The sequence below is a fragment of the Camelus dromedarius genome, chromosome 33 (genome assembly GCF_036321535.1).
Source record: "Camelus dromedarius isolate mCamDro1 chromosome 33, mCamDro1.pat, whole genome shotgun sequence".
NCBI classification, from domain to species: Eukaryota; Metazoa; Chordata; class Mammalia; order Artiodactyla; family Camelidae; genus Camelus; species Camelus dromedarius.
In genome coordinates, this window is record NC_087468.1 from 1225380 (window position 1) to 1248375 (window position 22996).

General features: G+C 49.6%; 1 protein-coding gene across 2 annotated transcripts in view; it reads right to left on the bottom strand.

The window, feature by feature from the left end:
• Nucleotides 1–1377: 1377 nt before the first annotated feature.
• LOC135319839 (ephrin type-A receptor 8-like) overlaps nt 1378–22996 on the bottom strand; it is a 44009-nt gene continuing 22390 nt past the window's right edge. For both annotated transcript variants that reach the window (XM_064481717.1, XM_064481715.1), the window contains one exon: nt 1378–3249. In XM_064481717.1, coding sequence (XP_064337787.1) covers nt 3118–3249 — 132 coding nt within the window. In that variant the 3' untranslated portion in view covers nt 1378–3117. The remainder of the gene's footprint in view (nt 3250–22996) is intronic.

Sequence of the window (22996 nt, forward strand, 5' to 3'; positions counted from 1 at the left end):
GAGGGGGTGTCCGTCCTCACTGCTCAGGGTGGTATTTATCTCACCTGGAAACTGGTCAGATGAAGTCAACCTCACTCCTATCCTGCACACACTGTGTCTGCCTGTGAAGGCCGGTGCCTTTGTTTTTTGGGAACTACAGCACAACATTTACAAGCACCGATTCTGGATCCAGACTGCCTGGACCTGATCCTGGCTCCACGGCTTGCTATCTGAGTGGCTCTGGGTGAGTGACCTAACATCGTGGCGGTTCACTGCCCTGGTACAGAAAATGAGGGGTAGTGAGAACACCTATCTCCCAAGGTGGTTGTGATGATTAAATGAGTGAATACATGTCAAGTGTCTAAAATAGCACCCGGCACACAAAGCTGGCTTGCCTGCGCAGTTCTGTTGCTGTTTGTGTCTACCCTGCACCTGACGCTGAGCATAAGTAGAGGTGATTTGGGAGCTGGATGGAGCATTTGCATATCCTAGTACCGTATTTTTAAAACTTTCATTAGCCACAAAGAATCCAACTGGAGGCTTCCTATAACAATCCACTTATCTGACTTTTCTAGAAAAATCAGGATGATGCCAGGTGGGAGATAACAGCCTTTAGCTGGCCAGTCTCAATCCCTCCCTACTGCTTCTGCTGCCAACTGTTAGCTTTTTCCCACCCAAAAACTTCATTCACTTTTTTTTTCCAGTTCCTATGCCTTTTAGCTTGTAACCCTGATATACATTGATGAACAAACAGACATGGGCCCTGCCCTCACAGGGCTCACAGGTCCTAGCCCAGAACAGAGAGGGCTGGGTTTCTCTCCAGGGAGCCCCTTATCCAGAGAAACCTTCTCGATAGGCACATTTTACCTTAAACAAGGAAAGAATTATAAACAAATATTTAACTCACATTAAAGACATGTATGCTGGAGGGTTCAGGGCTGATATGTACTAATGTCTGTAACTTATCTGGAAATGCATCCACAAAATAGGATGCAGCGATGGACAGAGGGGTGGATTAAATGGATATTGACATGAAAAAGCAAACATGGCAAGGTATAGATTCTAGAATCTATGTGGTCTTTTGCAAAATGCTTCAAAAAGTTTTCAAAATAAAAACTTGGGAAAACTAAGTAAATTTCAGGTGTACTAATTATTTAGATATAGAACAAAACCCTCCCAAAAATAGTACAGGAAATTTTGAAAAGCATTTTATAACCCTGGAGTGAAGAGAACTTTAAAATATACCAGAAAATCCAGTAAGTAGAGGACAAGATACATACTTTTGACTAAATGAATATTAACCACTTTTGCAAGCCAGAGGATAGCATAAACAATATCAAAAACACAACTGTGTTCTTTTGAATCCGAAAAAAGAATTTTATTTTTTGCACCAAAAAAGTGGAAGAACACATTGCATCAAATAAGGGAGGCAAACAGTTAACATCTCTAATACAGAAATAATTCTTATCAATTTCTAAGAAAGCAGAAAATAACCCAATAGAAAAATAAAGACATGTACAGATAATTAACCAAAGAGGAAACATGAATCCCAGGAACTGTGTAAAAAGATGGTACTATCTCTGGCAGTCAGTTGAAAATACAAATTAAAACAAAATGAGTTATCAGTATTCATCTTTGGATTAGCAAATCTTTAAATATTGATTCCTCCCATTGCTGGTGAGCTGCTGGAAGACAGGCACCACAGCTCCCTGGTGGAGTGTGCAGGTTTACAAATTTCAGAGCAGCAACCTGGAGGAAGGATGCCCCAGAAACACACAAGACACCGAGTAATAGGCACAGTATGATCCCATTTTTATAAAGTAAATATTTTCCAATTTTTTGAATGAGGAGAAGACTCTGAAAGCCGCCACATCTAACCTCTGAAATTGATGCTTTAATGCAGGGATCGGTAAACCACGGCCTGGGTACCAAACCTGGTGGGGTCCTCTGGTTTTCTACAGCCCACGGGCTAAGAATGGTGTTCACACATTTTTTAAAGGGTTACATTTTAACTGGTTCTGTAATCATCTACATCATAGCCTCCTTTGGCCTCTTAGGCAGCAAAGCCTAAAATTTTTACTCTATGGCCTTTTAGGGAATGTGTACCACACCCTGCTTCAGGGCAACAGTAGTTTCTGAGTTACTCCTTTCCTCTTCTCTGTATTGCTGTGTTTTTTGTAATAATCATTTATCATCTCTGCAAGCTGAAGGAATATAGGTGGCAGGGATGTGGGTAGGAAGACCAGTCACTTTGGCCACTGTTGGAAATGGCCTTCAGAAGACAAAAGGAGAGCAGGGAGACTAAATACGAACAGTAACAGCCCAGGTGACAGAGAATGATGCTTTGGAATCAGGTGGGGGCACAGTAGACATGGAAAGAAAAGGACAGAGTTTATAGAAACCAACAGGAGCTGCTGAGGGACTGGACATGGAAAGAGAGGCACAGAGAGGAGTCAGGACTGCTTCCTAGGCTCAGTCATGAGCTGGATCGTGCAGCCACTGAGCCGGAGAGTCTGGGAGGGGGAATTGGACAGGGAATCAGAGCTCTTTTGGGCCTGTGAACGTTCTGAATCGAATGGTGTGAACAGACGACTAGCACTGCAGGGCTGTGGCGGGGGTTGGGCCGAGCGAGCATCACGGACCTGAGAGGCGGCGCTCACAGCTGCCTGCTGGCGGGGTGGCGGGGAGGAAGGGGCCAGGAGTCCGCCTGGCGCCCCAGTGCTCAGCCACGCCGGAGCCGCTCCCAGCTGGCGGAGGTCTCTGATGCCACTGTCCAGACGTTTGAATTCCCCCAAATCATGTTCCAAAACATCCTCTTGCATTGGCCAGGGAGCAGCATGGCTTCAGGGGAGACCCTGACCCCACCGCTGCAGCCAGTGCCCAAATGCTTACCTGGACAGCCAGCTCCCGCTGTTTCTCCTGGATGAATGGCCCAGCCAGCACCTGGCTCCCCAGCTTGGACAGGTGCATTCAGGTCCCAGACCCTCCCAGTATGTCCTGCCGTGTGCAGCCACCTGTCACTCAGGCCGTGCTTTGACCCGAGAAGACCCAGAAGGGCTCACCAAGGAGCTGGTGTAGGTGGGGTCTGAGGTGTCGTCCCTGAGGTAGCGGGAAAGGCCGGACACCTTGCACACCAGGTTACTGGTGATGAGTGTTCCACGCAGCCAGGTCCTGGGGCACATAGTTCATCTCGGCCAGGTACTTCATGCCCGCGGCGATGCCCCTGAGCATGCCCACCAGCTGGATCACCGTGAACTGTCCATCATTTTGCTGTAATAAGACACCAACAGCATCCAGGTCAAGATGGGCTTCAGGGGTTAAACAGAAACTGACGTGCCATGGTCCCACTTCTTGTCCCTCCATCAGTGCCAGGCTAAGCTGCTCCCCCCTCCCCCTCCCCACTCCATCCTCATCCCTCCCCTTGGATGCTCAGCTCTCTTCTCTGTGTCAAGCTTTGTAGGTTAAGTCTCCAAATCTCATCTCAAACCCATCCACTCCTCTCCGTCTCCACTGCCACCATTCCAACCAAGTCATCATCATCCACCACCTGTAACAGACTCCCCCACCTGCCCTCGCCCTCTCCCCATCAAATCCATCCTCTACCAGCAGCTAAAGCTACCTTTGTAAGACAAATCTGGTCATGCCACCTGCTGGTTTGTGGCCCTTCCTGCTACATTAAGGAAAAGCTCCAAACTCCTCAGCGTGGCCCACGGGGCCCCATGGGATCAGCCTCTGCCTCACCTTACCACCACTTTGTCCCTCACTTCTGCGCTAAAATCAGTGACTGGTGATCTTTCACTCCTTTCCGAAGCCAAGCCTTCCTGCCTCAGGGCCCTTACATGTGACTTTACCCCGTCTCTCCCCCACAGTCAACACCAACTTGCCTCAGATCTCCACTTAAATGTTACTTCCTCAAAGAGGATGTCTCTAAGGCTGGTCCCCTCCCCTAAACATAATTAGCACTTTCTTAACCACTATCTTTCAGTGCGTGCTTTTATTTCCCTCCTTAGCACATATCAAAAATTTTAGGTGCGTGTGTGTGTGTGTGTATATGTGTGTGTGTGTGTCTGAGGCTTCATTCTAAGCTCTTTGAGACAAGAAAAGACAAGAATGCTCTCCTCTCATCACCAGAGCATTTCCGGTGCTGAGGACATTAATGCAGACAGAAAAGCTCAATAAACATGTGCTGGATGAGTAACTGCTACGTCTCTTACTGTCTCCAGAATTTAAGTGTTCAGATGTCTTTCTCAACACTGGGATAACCACACCCGCCTCGGAGGGCTTGGTGGTAGGAGGGGTGCAAAGCCACCTGTGTGGGGCCCGGGGCCCCTCCCAGCAGATGGGAGCTGCTGCTGCCCACCTCCTGCCAACCTGAAGCCCTGCCTTCTCACCAATCACAGCTTCTTACCTGGCTGCCCTCCCTCCTCCGTGCTTAGATGGTAGGCTCTTCTGTGAACAAATCTGTGCCTTCCTCCTGCCCCACCCTGAGCCCGAGTCTGGGCTCTGCACACACTGGTTACATTAGTGGACCCTGGGCCATGCTGCCAGGAACACATTTTCCCATCTAGGCCAGCCGCAGCTGCTCCCCGGAGGGCTGGGAGCTGTATTCTGAGGTACAGCATGGCCCAGGCACTGAGATGCTCTGACTGGGGGGAGGTGGGGCACCCTGGGGCTAGTCTAGTCACCGCTGAACACAGACCCTGGCCAGGCAGTCCCTCCCTCTGTCCCAGTGTCCTCGTGTGACATGCAGGAAGCATAAGCAGAGTGAGCAGCTCCCATTTAAGGAGCGCCTACTGTCAATGAGACTGTCCACAACGCCCTCAGGGCACTATCTCACTGGGATGGACGGGGCATAGCATTGAAGCATGCGCTCTTGCAAAAGTATTTTCTATGCAAAGGTAAGTAAGGGAAAAGAAAAGAGCTGTTATAAAAATGCACTATTAGGGAAAAACCAACAATCAAAAAGTCTAACAATGATAGTGTGAATTGTTCAAGACCTCTGCTCCTCGTGCAAGATCACAAGCCTGGGGGTTGGTTATGACCCACGGTCAGTTGGAGGAGTGGCACAAACTGACATCCCCTCCACTCCTTCCTGACCCCCAGCCCCGACCAGAGGACGGACCCTCTAACACACTGAGTTTCACGCACGCATCCTTAAAACCAGCCCTGTGGAGTAGGCAAGACAGGCTGTTCCTCACTCCAACCTCGACCACCTCCCAGCCTGCCCAGAATGCACTCTGCAATCTTTGCCTGTAACCAACTCCAAAAGAAGGTGTAGTGCTGATTTTTGGAAACTGACTGGTTTCAGCACACGGTGCCCATCTGCCAGAGCTGGGGGTGCCGTGAGTGATGCAAACCTTTCTCACTAATGAACCTCGCTCAACATCTCCAGAAGCTCATCTGGCTTTCCCCAGCACATCACTCCTCTAAGTAGGTCTCTGGGGTCTGCTTCCCCAGAAGGCTGTCACGCAACTTCCATGTATTTGGAAATGGATTTCAGACACAAGTCACATGGGTCATATTTTTTCAATTCAGTTTGTTACCTTCCCTCTGTAAGTGAGAATGACAATGTGGTTAAAATGAATGTCTCCCTAAAGAAGCCCACTTGTAGACAGATGTTGGGGAGGGCACTGGTGGTAGCTGGAAACAGCTTCGAGAATAGCAGGGTTGATATTTGCAGATTTGTGTCTATGTTTCTATTTAAAGTCATCAAAGATATCCTTGAGCTGCTTCATTTTCTGATTTGTTTTAATGTTTAGATCAGTCATACTTATAGTTTCTGGGGTCCACAAAGGACAAGAAGTGGTTAAAAGTCCAGGCTTTGGAGCCAGATAGCCTGGGGCTGGAGACAGGCTCTGTCTCACTGGCTGTGTGTCTCTGGGCAAATTATTCCCACATCTGGAAAATAAGAACACAGTGCCCATTCTTCCTAAGGTTCTGGATTCAAGGTTCAATGAGACAATACCTGTGAAGGCTTAGCTTAGCGCCCTATGAACACTAAGACGGCAGCATCGATTGCTGGAATTATCAGCAAGGCCTTGACATCTCACAAGTCAGCTCTCCCATGTAACCCAGATGCATGGCGAGAGACAGAGGACACCTCGGGCCGGGACTGTAGGTTCCTCCTGGCTTCCTGGGTGTGTGGGGCAGACATCCTCAGATCTTAGCCCCCAGAGAGCCTAGTTTACAGTGCATTCTGAGCTCAACAGTTTGACATCTGTAGTAACCACCCCTAACTTAATTGTAGTAGTACCTATGATGCTGGCCTGAAGTTTGGATCAATTAATCTACAAATAGTGATTTCTCCCCTTGTTTGACTATAAAATGGCAAGTCATACTCCATGGAATATGTTTTCATGCTTAGAAACAGTCCTGTGGAGTAGGCAAGGCAGTGATAACGCACTGTTTTTATACAGAAGGTAAAGGAAGTCCAGAAGGTTTAAGTGATCAGCCTTGAATCACTGTGTAATTTTGACTCATAACAAGAATCTAAGACCAAACAGTGAATTGCTTCTCCACTGACATTTAATCTTTGATCAATTGGCAATGGCTGCCTCAAATGCTGTGTGAAGTCTGTGTATAAACTTTGTAGGAAGAAGAGCCATGTTTGATTAATGATGTCTGCCATGGTCATAGAAACAGAAAGCAGAGACGTGTACCACCCATGGGCCACTCTCGTCTGAATCTTTTCTAATCCCTATCCAGTGCCTTTGCCACTGGAAAATGCTGGCTCTGCAGCACATTTTCTTTAGGATTTGCAGGGAAATCACATATCATGATAAGACAGAATCATACCTGTTGAGTTCATAATCTTGGTGAAATTTAAAGGTATAAACATACTAATATTTTCTGACAAGTTCAGCTGTTGTATGTTCAGCTCATAGGTATAAACTCCTGCAAGAACTTCCAGAAATATGAGCATCAACATACAAAGATAAACAAGACAGAAAAAGAAAACCAGGTTTCTTAGAACTTTGAGAGAGGACCTGCTTCTATGCTGAGCACATGGTTAAAACAGAGCTCACAGAAGAAATACAGGCTAGGTGAAGTGATTTAAACTTTCCTCCCTTCATGAAGTGCTTTCTGCTGAAACTGCTTTTCTGTAAACTCACTGAAGCCATTTGCTGGCCCTTTTATTAGACCGGAAGGATTTAGGTATTTCAACTTTCACTGACAAACCCACTTCAGAAAATGAAACCCTGATTTCATTTGTTTGAAGAGAATGACTCAGAGTTTTTGTTTCTGTTTCTGTTTTTTAACCTGAAAGATCTCTTTCAAGATAATCTAGTTCAATGCCTTTAGATCACAGATGGGAAATTTGAGTTAACGGATTTGCTCAAGGCCACAGGGTGACTCACAGCAGAGCCCAGAGCGGGACCTCACTCTCAGGACTCCCAGTCTAGTGTCCTCTTCCTGACAACTAGGTTGCTGACCTCTAGCTCCAGCCCATGAATGATAAATGCCCCCATCTGACATTGCTCAGTGACTTCCAAGGGGCTTCTTGTTACGACCACCCGTGAATAAACCAGCAGTGACAGTAAGGCCGAGCTTTAGCCACGAAGGCTTGACGGGGGCTTCATGCTGCTTGGCTGCACCTTAAGACACAGAGGGAGGCTTCAAGGCTTGTTCCTAAGATTACGGAAGAGCTGAAGATTGAATCCCTGAATCAGAGCCCCAAGAAGGAAAGTTTTACTTATGGATTTGCTGCCTAATCCCTGGCACAGACTTTTTAAAAATATGGATAATGATGAAGCTACTGAATGTGTGGCCACAGATAATGGTGTTTCCAGTCCCTCCAAAATGTGGATTCAAAGTCCTGCAACAGGAGAGCAGCAGTGAGCTGCTGTGAGGAGGCCTGTCCGACATGCTCACTGGACGCCTGACGCCCAGGACCTCTGAGATGCTGACCGGGAGCTGGAGCCGTGGCCAGCCTTCACAGCCACCACATCCGGGGGGGGTGCTGGGAGGTGGGGAACAAGGGCAGAGATGGAAGACTAACCCTTTTCTTTGCTTCTCTGAATGGTGATCCTAAAATTATATTACTTCCCAGAAGATGGACCCTGCAGAACTGAACTGATGACCCATGTTTCAATTTTATCAAGCAGCAGATACATCAATTAATGCTGCCAGGCTCCAGGGCTTGGTAGTCAGGCTGAAGGTAGTTTCACAGGCAGTCTGCCCTCACGCCACGCGGGGAGCAGAGGCGCCGCCGGCTCCGCCGCCCCTTCCTGCCAGCCTTCCCTTCCCTGTGCTCCTCTCTTGCCCCCCGCTTTCCCCCACAGCCTGGGCCACGTCATCATGAACAATACTGGTGTCCAGCCCATCCCCCTGTCCTGCCTCCCCTCCCTCAAGAAGTCGGCCCGTGCAGGGCAGCGGTGTGCTGGGTTTGGGTTCTCTGTTCTCTTGCACGCTCTGGGGAGAGAATCTGATCACAGTCCCCAGGCCATGTCGTGTGGCTCTGTGAAGCACAGACAGGTGGCTTGTAGGAAATAAATGACTCCTGAAAGCTTCTGGAGGCTGGTTCCAGAAAAGACTGTTTCTTCTTACATGGCCTTCTATTACATCTGGATGGCTATCTTCACGAGGCCTCTGCTCACGAAGGAACATCCGCAGGAAAGCCCGGTGCATGCCCTGCGCTGACACGGCAGGTCTGGCCACAAGGACCGCGTGCACTCAGGACGCTCCAGCTCTCCTGCCGCGCACGCCCAGATGCTTTTGCTCCAGGAATGGTCTTGTATGCTCTTCATTCAACTCGCATTTGCCAGGTGCTCACTGTGCCCGGTGCTCACTGTGCCAGATGCTGCAGGCTCAAAATACAAAGCATAACCTGTACCCTTGGGGGCCGTATCAGGCAATGTACGTGGGCCCCACAATCCACATCGGTCACCCCCACCCCGACAAACAAAACCCACTACTGCTCAACAACCCCGACGAGGCATTAAGTGTGTGATCCCCGCTGCCACGTAGCTTTAGTGTGTGCAGTGCAGCTTCTGGACAAGTCCTCCGACACCTTCCACACCGCAGCCCCGGAGCTCTGCTGCCGAGCATGGGAGACTCCACGCAGCTAAGGACTGACACTGAACAGGCCACGCTGACCGTGACCTCTGAACACCCAGTCCTGTTGTTCTGTCAGCCTACCAGCCCATTCCAGACCCATCTGGCAAATTCATCTTTCTCCAATATCAGAGAAATTCTCTCCTCCTTGAAGCCTTCCCTGATTTCCTCAGGAAGATTTCAGTTCTTTATGTGATACTTTGTACTCCATGCACAAAGACAAAAAGTATCATCAAGGTGGATGATTGCTGGGAGCTTTGGGCACTAAGACCGGGGGGCAGGGACTTCTGGACAGGTAGTATTCTCGAAGATAGGCATGACGGAACCCCCATGCCTTACGTTTATGAAGCCCTTAGGTTGCTGCCCTCCATCAAAACAGGGGGCACGATTCCTCCTCTTGAATCTAGGTGGCCCGTCACTGGGCTGAGGGAGGCTGTGAGACTTTTCAGGCTGGGTTACAACATGGATACAGCCTCTGCCTTCCATTCTCAGGATGTATTCTTGGGGCCCAGTTTGCCATGTGGAAGCCCTGGCAGGCCGGGTGGAGGGGCGCCAGCGTCAACTAGGCGGCAGGTGAGTGAACGAGCCTTCAGATGATCCCAGGCCTGAGCCCTTGAGCTGCCCCTACTGGCAAGACACGGAGCAGAGCTGCCCCGCCGAGCCCACCCAAGCTGCAGGCTTACGAGCAAGACACAGTGTTGTGATGCCGAGCCACCGAAGTCTTGGGGTGATCTGCCCCACAGCATTAGAGCCACACCCCTTTCCTCTCTTACAGGCCTGGTTCCCAGCAAAGGGCATGACCAGGGCAGCCACCTCATAAATGTTCCAGTGACTGATTCTGTGAAGGGCCCTTTGATCTGTAGCCACAGCCACTGTTTGGTGGCACTGGTGACAGCCACAGCCTGCTCCTCGGTATTACCCTGAAGCCTTGCTCAGAAGCCCCTGCCCCATTCTTTGATGCTGTCCCCTGGACCCTGGGCTCCCAGGATGCCCAGCAGTCACCAGCGGAGCCTCTGGTCCCAGTGAGGCAGACCTTGGTCCCCCGCCTATGATAAGAGACCGTCCACTCCCGCACATGAGCATCACGCTCACCATCACTCAGCCCCTGAGTAGCTCTGGGATACCCCACAGAAATTAAAGTGCTTCCTCTGTGGCTGCCTTTGGGCACGTCCTGATAATGGTCTTTTATCAATCTCCTGGCCAGAAGCCTTCAGGGACCCCCACCTCTGGCTGGCCGGGAGCTATAGTTCGGTATCAATCCCAGAAAAGACTTGTGGATCATGAGATCCAGTCTTCCCCTGAGCTGCCCAGAAGTGCCTCCTCAGAGGCCAGGTGGCCCAGGCATCAGAAAAGGGCAACCTGTTCTATCCCTGGGCTGCCAGTGACGAGAGCAGGCTGGGAGGGCAGCTGTGCCGGGGAGAAGGCCGAGATGGCCACCGGCATCTGCGTGAATCACGCAGGACAGCGTAGCCACTCAAAGTCTTCAGTCTCGGTGATCCACGTGGATGCCAAGGGCCACTCTCGATCCTCCCCCATTCATCCCTGCTCTTCCAGCAAGCACTGACCCAGGCCCTGCTCCGTGCCTTCTCCTGCCGAGGGGTCTGCATGCTCTGCTTTGTTCTTTCCTTTTAGCAACAAATCTGTTCACCTCCCTAACATCTCCAACACCTGCCCGCGTTTCATCAGGGGTTCCTGAGCGGCAGGCTGTCCTCACACAGATGCTTCCCCTGGTCTGGCCACCGTCCTCCCCTGCCCTCCAGCACCAGCATCACTCATGCCCCTGAGCTGCTCTACCCCTGAGGAGCAAATCCAAAGCGCAGTTCTCCACGAACTCCGGGATGGCCATGACCGGCCGACTATCGGTGAGCATGCCCTCCAGGCGAATGACGTTGGGATGGTGGAACTGGCCCATGACGCTGGCCTTGCCAGGAAGTCCGGACACTGCTTTTCCGAGTACCTGGTCTTCAGTGTCTTCTATGGCCACGTAGACTTCCCTCTTGCACAGAATTTCCAAGCACTCCTTGTACACCTCTCCAAGTTCTCCTGCAAAAAGGCCATTATTACCTGCTTCCTTCTCAGTCTGGGGAACCACCAGGGGAAGCAGCTTATCAAGACCAATGGTGCTCCCCCAAAGCAGACTCACGGTCGGAGAAAACAAACTATGGTTGCCAAAGGGGAAAGGGTGGGAGGGGTAAATTAGGTGTTGGAGATTAACAGATACACATTATAAAATATAAAATAAACAACAAGGACCTACTGTATAGCATAGGGAACTATATTCAATTTCTTATAATAACATATAATGGAAAAAGATCTGAAAAGAAACTATATACATATATGTATAAGTGAATCACTTCGCTCTACACCTGAAACTAACATTGTAAATCAACTCCATTTCAATAATTTTTTTTTAAATAAAAGAACAAAAACGCTCCCAGTGGAATGGTGATTAGGGAGGCAGAAGGAAAGCAGCGTTCTCTCATTGTAACTCTGATGTCTTGGCTCTAATCAGTCATGGCAAACACAGAAGGAATACTCAAAGACGTTCTTTACCTCAGGTCTTAGAAAGCTTCCACAAAGTGGAATTTCAGACTATGAGTTTGTTTTTGCCACTTTTGGCTTTCCACTTGTGCCCCAGCTGAACAAGTGACATGAAGTGGTTGGTTTCACTGTGGCGGAATCGTAACTTACTTTCAGCAGAGCCTGGGGCAAGGCTGTCCCGGGGCTAGGGGACACTTGGGTATCAGGTACTGGAGTCCTCTGAATGGGACGTCTAGCGTTTTTGTTCCCACATTGCCCTGGAAGTGTTTGTGTCTACTGAGTCCCTCAGAAAGCAGACAGAGGAGTTAGGGAGGGAAGTGAGCAGGCCCTGTGCAGGATATAAGGGAGAAGAAGCAGGATCAGGCAGGGTCCCAGATCACGACACAGACCTGACCTCATGGAAAGACAGGAAGAGGCAGGAGAGGACAAGGAGAGGCCCAGACTGCAACACAGATGCGGCTGGCGCAGACCTGACAGCCTCACCCAACCCAGTGAGGAGTTCCAGAACAGAGCGCCTGTTCCAGACAGGCCCAGGCCCCAGCATCCCGCTGTGCTCAGCCACGGACTGGGGTTGCTGGAAAGAGCTTCTCCCTGTAGGAAAGCCGGGGCAGACCCAAGGGTGCCACAGCTGAAGGTTCCCGGCAGCTGAACAGCAGGTGGCTTTTCCAAGCAGACGCGGGCTGCCCACCTCCACGGGCGCCGCAGCGTCTCAGCACTCCTGCAGCGAGACCACCAGGAGTGAGAACAATTCTGGTCACACTATTTCACAGCTGCCTAGAAAAATGTGTCGAATCCCATTAAATGTGCTTTCAAAAGTTATTTTCTGGTGTAACTTGGTTTTGTAACTTCTGTTCTTTCACGTGAAACAGCTTAGCGTCTCCTTGAAGTGCATCACGGAAATGCATCAAAGGCCTGAGAGGAGAAACACAGGAAAACTTTTCTTCTTCTCTTTCAGCTCCTGGAGGAAAATGATGCAGCCAGCTGTGAGCAACCAGATAAATGCCCGGCCGCGTTAGAAAAGCAAGCTAACATCTGTGACACAGCTGGGAGTCTCCTGTATTTCCTGCTGCGTGGGCTGGAAGGAAGCCGCATGAAGGGGCTGTGTGTGCAAAACTGCTCCAGAGCCAACGGAACTTGCTAGAACCTAGGGCTGGAGTAGAGGTGAAGCACCACCAGGAAGATGTCAGCACGCACCTGAGCTATACAGTGCGTGTGACACTGGGATGCGATCACAGCTGTTTAGGGTCAGACCACGTCTCCTTCACATCCGCGGCTTGCATCCTGCTGCACGGTACGTGCAGGCACGCCAATACAAGTGGAGGTGTCACAGTTCCTGTGACTTGTGTGGCTTTCGCTTTGCCCACTCTTGGGTTATAAACTGCTGGAGGCTGCTCTATCCAGAAGACGTAGAAGTACCAGTATTTACATTTTTACAAAAGACTGTCTATCACAGTATCTCCTTCTATAGCCAAACACCATGACCAAAACCAGGGGGATGGCTGGAAAACGGGACAGCCATCCTGCAGAAATGCCATGAGCTACTAAGAACTAATAATGAGTGAGATATACTGCCTGCAAAAGATGCCCACATTACATTGCTAAGTGAACAAGAAAAGAGCAAGTGATACCATGTGACCTTGTAGTCGCCACCCTTATAGGGTGTGTGTTTGAATGCAGCAAGGCACTATGGGAAAAATTCATAGCAAATTTAGTTTCAACCTCAAATTATTTTAAAAAATAGTTACACTAGCATGGGGGGAATACGAGTGAGGGAGTAGATTAGTAAACTTAACTTAGTTAGTTTTATGTTGTTTAAACTGTTATAAGCATTGCTTTCATCGTTCAAGTAAGTAAAATTTCAAGAAAAGTACCGAGGAACAGCGACCTGCCATATACGGGTGTGCACGTCTACGTGTGTATGTATGTGTGTGTAGAGTATGCATATGTATGTAGATATTCATACGTGTGTATATGTATGTGTCTATATGTACATGTATGTGTCTATATGTGTGTGTATAGATATTTGGAATCCAGCTCTCTGACACCACAACCTAGTAGGTGTGTCCAGTTAGTGTCACAGGGACAGTGCCATGTGGATGTGAGCTCACAATGTGGGGACACTGTGCCCCAACTATGCAGGTCCTAACCACTCAGAGGCAGTTACTCTCAGAGTGACTCAACCACCAGGGAACAGCAAACATGGTGGGACTATCTCATAGACAAGTGTCATCTTCATCAAAAGTTCCTGCTTGGTTAGTCGGGTGGGATCGGAATATTTAGGAATCAGAATATTACCCCTGTCTTCACATCAGTCTGTGCAGTTCATAAAAGTGCTGCTGGTGAACCTGCCCTTCCCCACGACACACACTCCCCCGGCCGGGACTTCTGCTCTATACCAGGGGTTCCCAACGCTGGCTGCCCACTGCCATCCCCTGGAGAGCTTACAACGTGCAGAGGCCTGGGTCCCACCTCCAGCAATTCTGATTCATTGATCTGGGTGCATTCTGGGCACCTAGACATCTTTAAAAGCTGCCTGCAGGGTCAGCTGCCTAATTTCCCTGGCAAGATGAAAACACAGGATCCCTTATTCAGAATGTAGTAAGAATTTCAAGACTGTGATGGCAGAGCCTTAAATTAAGTGTGGGCCCTGCTGAGCACGGGCCCCGGGTGACTGCTCTGGTCACAGGCCCATGAAGCCTGACTGCCCAGGGGGCTCTGAGCTGAGGTTGCAAGCTGCGGGTCTAAACCATGCAAGCTTATTCCACACGGGTCAGGGACCTGCCAGAGGCCCTGAAGTACCTGGTGGAATTCATCCCTAGAGCTTCGAATTCTTTCAAGAACAGTGCTTACATTCAAGCTGCCCCTTACTGCCCAGGGCCTGACATATAGTGTGGGCTTTGTAGCTGTGAGCGGGAAGAAAGAGGCAAGAAACTGAGGCAGGTATGGCTCTGCGCAGCCCGTTCTATGCAGAACCGTGCAGGCCACCTACACTCCTTCCCTAAGTGACAAATGCCACGTCATTGCTGGGTCTTTGTGGCCGACTGCTCTCCAGGGGCTGTGCTCCTAATACTTCAGCTCAAAGTGATCTCCTCTGTAGGGAGAGGATTTATTGCTACCCTGTAGCCATCAAATAGTTTCTAAAAATTATCAAATAAAACCGTGCTCTCCTGAGAGGATTTGAGGGCAGTGAAATTCCTCTATGGGAAACTAACGGTGGACACACATCATGACACATTTGTCCAAACCCACAGAATGCACGGCATCAAGAGTGGACCGTAAACTGTGGGCCCTGGGCGATGGTGACGAGTCAGCGGAGGCTCACCAGTCATGACAGGTGGACTGCGCCCACACTGGGGGTGTTGGTCATGAAGGAGGCCAGACGTGTGCAGGGGCAGGAGGGTATGGGAAGTCTCTGTACCTGCCACTCAGTTTTGTCGTGAACAAAAACCTGCTCTAAGAAAATTAAGTCTTTTTTAAAAAGTGCTCTCCCTGGGTAGGCTGAGATGGGTTCTGCATGGTTACCACAGAGCGGTGCGACAGCTCTAAGAAATCTGCTCCATTAATCGCTGGAAAGCAGTGGCTTAAAGGATGGTGATTCTGTAAAAATTGCTCCTTTCCTGCATCTGACAAAGAAATGACTTCATGTTCTCCAAGCCCAGAGGTTTTCAAATCCGACTGCAGAGGAAGGCTCCTGATCCACTGTCCTCATCCAAAGGCTCTGCTCCCCCCCTTAGCTGAGTGGCTCCCAGGGCAGTGGGGACAAACTCTGGCCCAGAAGAAGCTTGAGGAGGAAGCTGGTGTCTACTCCAGCCCCACCCTTGACTTCGGGCAGGGTGCCTCCTTCCAGCCTCGGCTTTCTCAGCTCAGTTTGACAAAAAGAAATGATGGGCGCTAGGGCCTTCCTATCAGGGAGTGAGGTCAGTGAGAAAGTGCTCGTAAACTCCACACAGGTGGGGCTGCATGGTGACTTAAAAAGAGCAGCCAGGGTGGGGAGCAGGGGTGGGGTGGGGGTGCAGGGTTGGGAGTAGGGGTTGTGGGGTGGGGAGTGGGGGTTGGGGGTTGGGAGGGGGTTGGGGGTTGGGGTGGGGAGTGAGGGTGGGTACTGGAAGAGAAAAGGGAGGAAAAGCAGGTTTGTGCAGCCCGGCGGTACTGACCCAAGACACAGCAGGATGTCTTGCCAGGGGTGTGGGAGTCGATGGGCCTTAGACAAGTAACAAACACAAAACCAAGGCCTTGTGTCGCTTACCATCTGACTGCCGTCACCTGTGACCTTTGACTTTGGGTTCCTTATACTCCGCTCAGGGACCTAGCTTTGATTTTCGGACACCCTTCTTGTAACGAGGGCCAGAATTTGAGGTCTGTGGTGCTTAGATCTGCCACGATCTGAACTCTACAGCTCCAAATCATGGCCATCCATTTTTTATCCTTTTCATACAAATTAATACCTAAAAAAATATTTTTAACAAATTAAGCATGAACATGGTACTTAAAATGGACACTTACAGGAAGTAACTGTTTGGTGGTTGTGGTTGTTTTTCAGGCAGCTCCTTGACTGACAGTCATTTCAAGCAACCTAACTCTGGTCTGGCTGGACTCTGACTGGGGTGTGTCTTTGCAGCTGACCTTGGATCCTCACCTGCAGCCAGACCCCTCTCGGCTAGGACTCCACTCCAGCTTCAGGCCAGCTTAGTGCCAGCGGTTCTCAAAGTGCTGTGTCTACAGCATCACCTGGCAACTTGTTAGAAAATGTGGATTTTTGACCCCCGCCTATACCTACTGGACCAGAAACTCGGTAGGGAGAGACCCATGACATGGGTTTTAACATGCCTGAGGGTGATTCTGATGCACGGCCCCATTTTGAGAACCACAGCCCTCGAGGCTGTCAGAGGAGGGCCATTTAGCCAGTTCCTGCCACTGCCCTCCCAGACAGCTGCTAAATTATTCTCTACAAGTTTCAGCTCCTTGCCAGGTCCTCTTCCCTACCTTCCTTGACAAATCGAGGAAGAGAGGAAAAAAATACTTCAGCAGCATTAAATGCCTCAACTATTATATATAAAATCAGAAGGGAAGAATTTTCAATTTTTGAAAATGAAACATCCAACCTGTCAGTAGGTATTTAAAGCACTTGCAGCGCAGATCTGCACACAATTGCCTTTTTTTTTTTTTTCCTAGCAGCATTTTGAAGTCACAAACTGTCTTAGGGGAGAGAAAAGGAAAGCAGAGCTGTTAGTTAGTAATTCAAGCTTCCACCAGCAAATAAACTCTGAAAGACTAAATTTAAACTTGGTTTTAAAGTACGATTTCCAGACTAGCCTATGCAACATTGGTCATGGCTAATTCAGAGATAGTGAGACCATGGCCGGCGCTCCACCACCTCCTGACCCTGCATCCAGGACAGACATTACTAATTGATCACAACCCTGTTTCTCCTTCTCAGCAGAGTTCCCCCGGGACCCATTACCAGGCTACCAGAGTTGGCAGATGAGACGGAATCTAAAAAATAGCCATGGTGTCCACAATCCCTAATCCCTAGATGGTAAGAGCCAATGAGCTTTCTCTTTTCTCACAGCTTTTTGTGGTCATTAGTCAACCATATACCTAGATAGTGCTGATTATTTCCTTCATGTAAGCAAGCACAGATGATTTACAATGCTAAATATCTTGGCCCTCATTATTGCCCTTCTGCAGACAATGACTGATCAAGCCAGAACAGGGGGACCCGGCTGGAGGACAGGGCAAGTGTGCTCTGGGAAGATCGTGCCCTCCCCAGGGAATGTGGGACATCTTTGTGGTACCATCACATGGGCACCTAAAGTCTAGGAGGAAGTATCATTCCCAGCCAAGAGGCTTGGGGTGTCCAAACTGCTAGACAGAGCTCTCTGCCAGGAGCAGTGTCCCTGTGCACATGGCTGCTCTTTTCCTGAACAGTAATGAAAACGGCAGGTAGTGTGACAGTCACACCCATCAGACTAAGATCAACTGTCTCCAGGTCTCATTTCTTGCTCTAGCATTAGCTCACCTGGCAGCAGGGCAAGCTGTCCTCTGAATCCTTACATACACAGTTTACACACACACACACACAAACTCCCAGGGCTACCCAAGCTATTTTGAGGATTTAATGAAACGTTGCTTGTAAAGTATGTACACGGTGAGGGTTCAGTCCATGCCAGCTATATTCATTATAATCATTGATGACATCTATTTGATTTACTGCTCTAGAAACCCTTCCTGCTGTGACTCTGCTCCAGTCTGAGGTGACCCTCACGCTGTCCGTCCTCACTCTGAATGAGCCCAGGAGAGTCAGGCTGGCAGGTGACTTTCTACCAAGTCATCCCCAAGAAACCCCTCCTCTTCTTCTGAGACACAAGTGGTGGGCCTCATTGGCCCCCTTCCCTCTGTATCCAGCACAGATTCCCTCTCCCCAACTCTCCTTACTCAGCCCTCTCACCACAGGCCTCCTCTCCTGTGGAAATGCTGAATCGGCAGCTGCTGGAGTCAGGGGAGGATGTGTTTACAAGTTAAAATAAAGCTGGCTTCTCTCCCCTTGGATGACACCTTCTGGTGACATCCCTACCTATATTTTTGTGCATTTGTCACACTCAGGCCTGCTATGTACGGTTATATTAGTGCACACTGCACAACCCAGGAATGCTATTCATGCCATAAAGCCCAGTTATACAGGGCAGCCCTGGTTTATGCTCTGAGCATGTCTACAGATCAAATCAATTAGAATTAACCCATGGATCAGAACTCCACAGGGGACTCCTATTAGATTCATGGTTACAAAGAGCTGACATTCTCCACAGGCACCAGGCCAGATGGCCTGCCACCCTCTCTCAGGAGACTTCAGTAATTACCATCACCTGCAGGGAGAAGAGGAAGGACCAGCCTTCCTCCTACCACCAGGCTGCTTTCAGCACACTCACCATCTCTCTCTAGTCTCGCATGTGAAATTACCTCACACATTCAGCCATGTGTCCCCATCAACTCCAGTCACCAGGCCCCCAGCCTCTCCATTTGCCATGTCTGGATACATTCTGACTTAGGTCAGTTGGCTTGCTGCAGTGCAGCCTTCCTGACCACCCTAGGTCCCAGCACTGGCCATTGCAAACCTTCTCCTCATTTCCAAGCCCCACAACTGGTCTGCATGCCTCTGAGTTCTTACCCACCCTTCCCCATGGTCCCTTCCAGTCCAGTCTAAACACAGCATCTGCCTCGTTCTCCCCACCTCATTCCCACCACTCACCCTGCTCAGAAGCCGCCTGTTCAGCACTTCTACAGGATCAAATCCAAACTGCAGCCCCCAGATCTCTAAGCCTCAGCCTGATTCTCCAGGTTTAATCCTTGATACTTACCCTCAGGAAACTCCTCCCCAGCAGCCTCCTCTTACCCTTGTTCTCAGGATGTGCTGCACAGAGTACCAGTCCATCCAAAGCCACCACATCCCCTGGGGCCCCCCAGGACCCCCGCTTCCCTGGGTCCTCTCTGGCCATCAAGCCTTTGCTTCTCCCACCTCCAGGGCTACACGTTCTCCATCCCCTCCCCTACTCTTAGCTCCATCCCCTCCCCTACTCTTACGGAGCGGGACTGCACCTGTGTCACACCATGGCCTGTCGGGCTGGGATGGTTAGGCACTGACTGTGTTTCCCAGCACCCACCAGAGTCACAGGCATGGAATCAGTGTTTCATGAATGAGGATCTTGAATTCTGAACTTGATCCCTTCTGCCACAGACACAGCCCACTCCTCTGGGTCTATGCTCAGCAGGAGCAGGCCAGTTTCTCTGCAACCTCTTTGAAGTTACCTTGCACATTTTGGAAGGCTGGGGTGTCCTGATAAGCATTCAACCACCAGCTCTCCAGAAAACAAACAAATACCCCTGATTTGTAACATTTGCCGAGTTCCAGGGTGTAAAACTCCTGAAAAACTCCACCCATGGCTGATGTCAAACTACCAAGATGATGTCACTGAACACGGGGCTGGAAACAGAGGCACAGAGTTGGCTCTGGTGAGACAGAACAAGCTGGCTGCAGCGCACACTGCTGGAAGGGGATGTTCATCTCCCTCCTTAAGTAATTTAATTTCCTCTTCCATCTTACCCTCTCATGAGTTTCACAAAAAGTGACCTTTTCTCCTAGTTTTCACACTTGAACGCTCAGGCAGAGGGGATCTCCTTGGTGAAGACTTCCTGATCCCCTGACTCACTCCCAGAACACGAAGCTGGCCACTGCTCTGTGTTGGCCCCGAGTTTTGTACATACACGCCTGCGTTGTGAGCTGTGCAAATCAGTGAGCGCGTGCCTGGTCTGTTTCTCACTAAGACTGTCAGGCCTCAGAGCGGGGAGAGGCTGTCTGTTCGCCTCTGGGACTCCATATCCGGCATGCAAAAAGTATTCAGTAAGAGTGTGCTGAGGGATGGAGGGAAGGAATAGAGTGAAAGAAGGAGAACTGACTTCCAGTTCTTGACTTCTCATGTTGTGTTACTATTTTGCAAGCCAGATTCTGCCCCCTGCACTCAATCTCCCAGGTGGTGAAGGGAAATATTGCCAATTACACTGCACACCTTTCACCTTAGAAAGTTCTTTTTTTTTAACTTGACCTTCACACCAGCTCTTTCAACATAAAGTGAAGCCAGTCTCAGTGAGGCAGGGTGGGAGCCGAGCAGGAGTGGTGACAGGAGGAAAATGACTGGAGAGGGAAGGCAAGTGGAGGCCAGCCAGGAGTGTCTCCCATTGAAACTGCATCAAGTGACACGGAGTGAATTAACATCCACAGGGATCAGCTCTGCGATTTCTGAAACGTGAGCAGAGGGGTGTCTGGTAGAGGATGGTCAGCAGCAGCTGGGCAGAAGTCTTTAGTACAAGCTGCTGGGCATCTTATAAACGGCTAAATGGATCATCCCTGCCCAGGACCGGGTGGGCCATGGCGAGGACCGCACCTGCTCTGAGCAGAATGCACAGCACGGCAGCATCAGCAAAGGCGACACAGAGATGGAGGATGAAGGATGGAGCGGGGCCATGACTGTCCTTTTACAGGCGGCCAGCAGTGGGTGAGCTCACAGCAAGCAGCAATTCCCCAGCCCGGTCATAAAGTGAGAAGGCTCTTTCCTTCTCCCCCGACAAAGGCGGGAAAGGGGCTGACGTGTGCTCTCTGGGATGAAATGCAGTCCTGAACACGCTGCTCTAAGCACATGACGTAAATAACAACACTAAAACCACTAGCACCCCTGCCACGTGACATAACAATGAGTAACGCGGAGGAACAGGGTGCGAGACTGAAAAACCTCCTCCCCAACATGCTTTCAACTTCACTGGAGAAAGCTGAGCCCCTACAAGTAATCTGATTTATCTGCTATCCAGCCTTCCAAGGCATGACCCTTAGGGATGTTAGCATTTCAGGGCGAAGGGAAAATTACCTGCACAGAAGGGGAAGTCGTGGCTCAGGAACACATGTAATGAAAGTCAGTGGGAAATCTGTGCAGACTCCTGTGGACCAGGTTACAGTCAGCCGGCTGGGACTCGGGAGGGGCTGGCAGGAAGAGAGGTGCATCCCCGCAGGGAGAGTCCCGGTACCCACCATGTGATGCTGTGGGGCTGGAACTCTTTAAGAGGGAAACCAGAGCATGAAAACAGTGGATTCATGGGGCAAGCTTTCAAATGTGACTTCCAATTTCACAGATGGCTTTTTGACCCCTCAGTGCATGACGAGAGGCAGTGAATGGAAGGATGGTGACTTTCCTCGTAAAGATAACGTATGGACTGGCTGTCTGTAAGGCTTGGACTCAACGTACTTTATGGAGTGAAAATATTACTGTAGGGCCCACGGCCTTCCAAACGTTGACGTGAACAAAGCACTTCCAGGCACAGGAGCTGCAAAGGCGGCCACAGCATGCGAATGAAGAGAGCTTGAACAACGGCTCATCAGACTGGAAGAAGAAAAGACAAAAGACTGTTGTAGAAGGAAGCAAAAGTAGAAGAGAGGACGCAAAGCAAACTTATCTTTTAAGAAGTTTCAGAAAAGACAGCAGCGGGGGCAGCAAAGAGATTCCTTCCAAAGGAACGAGACCTGGGGATGTTTTACTCAGTTATGTGAACGAGGCTGGATCCAGGACCCAACTGACTCAACCACTGACCCATTAAAGGAAGATGAAAATTCTAGCTCAGTCTTAAGATAAAACTTCCTGAGAGCATCTCAGGCAGTTAGTTCTCTGCTAGGCTGGATTTCTATTCCAATGCAGTAAGACGGATGGGAGCACGTTTCTTGGGAGTGACTTTGTCTTGTGTTACCATCTGTATCATAGATCTTTTGTAGGAAATATGGCTACGGGTGGGCTTTCATCTGGAAACAGTGGTCCTTTTTCAGTTTATCATGGTCTGTCTCCAGATCCATGCACACTGCAGAAGGAGAACTGAAAGTGTGGGAAGGAATCTCAGCCCAAAGCTATGGAACTATCAGTGTCAGTCAATGGGATACTGGATTGGACTTCTAAAAACTTGCATTTATTTCAAAATATTCTCAATTGATTGCCCTATGTCTCTCTCCTTATCTGCATTTAGTGGTCCATTTCCAGAGCTATTTCTGAGTCTTTTAAAACTAGAGCTGCCTTCTTCGCATCAACAAATAAGCTTGGACACCATGGACAAGATCCCCAAGTGATCCCTAGACACACACCACAGGGGGTTTAGACACATCTTCTGGGGAGAAAGAAAGATGGCAGTGGACACCTAGAGCGCTGAGAAAAGGATGTCTGGACACCCGAACAGAAACGGGGTGAGGGGGTGGAGAGCCATAGCTGCTCTGATGACCTCTTCAATTTTCACACAGGAGACATCAGTCTCCTTGTCAAACTCTTGGACAGCTTCATTGGGATCCTTGTAAGTGAGGGAGTCAAGGTAGATCTTCATCCCTGGGGACCCTTATTGGAGGAGATAAGCAGGGTTAACATCCCAAGAGGACACAGTGGTCACTAAGCGCTGGCTGATGTCCCAGGAGGAAGGGTATGGCTCGGGGGGAGGTTTCTTCTGCACACCCGGCTGCCTCACTTTTCCTTGCTGGACTGCCCCACCTGCCTTCCCTCTGGGCCACACTAGCCTGGTTCTCTGTCCTCTACTTCTCCTCTGTATCTCCTTCTGTGTTTGAGCTCTTGATGAAATGTGGAGCAGATTACTTATAAGTGACAGATCAAGACCAGTTCCCACACCAGGCACTCACAGAAGTAAAGAAGCTAGTTGATGCATTGACAGAAAAGTGGTGGTAAAATGTTAGGGTAGTATCAGTATTTATCCACTTGACAACTTCCCTGAGCGGAGGCCACAGTTAAGGTTATAACCAATGGCTGTGTCCAGGGCTAGAAGACGGATGAGAATGGATTAAAAAAAAAAAAAGAAAAAAGAAAGAAACTGCTATTAGAAAAACCTCAAGATA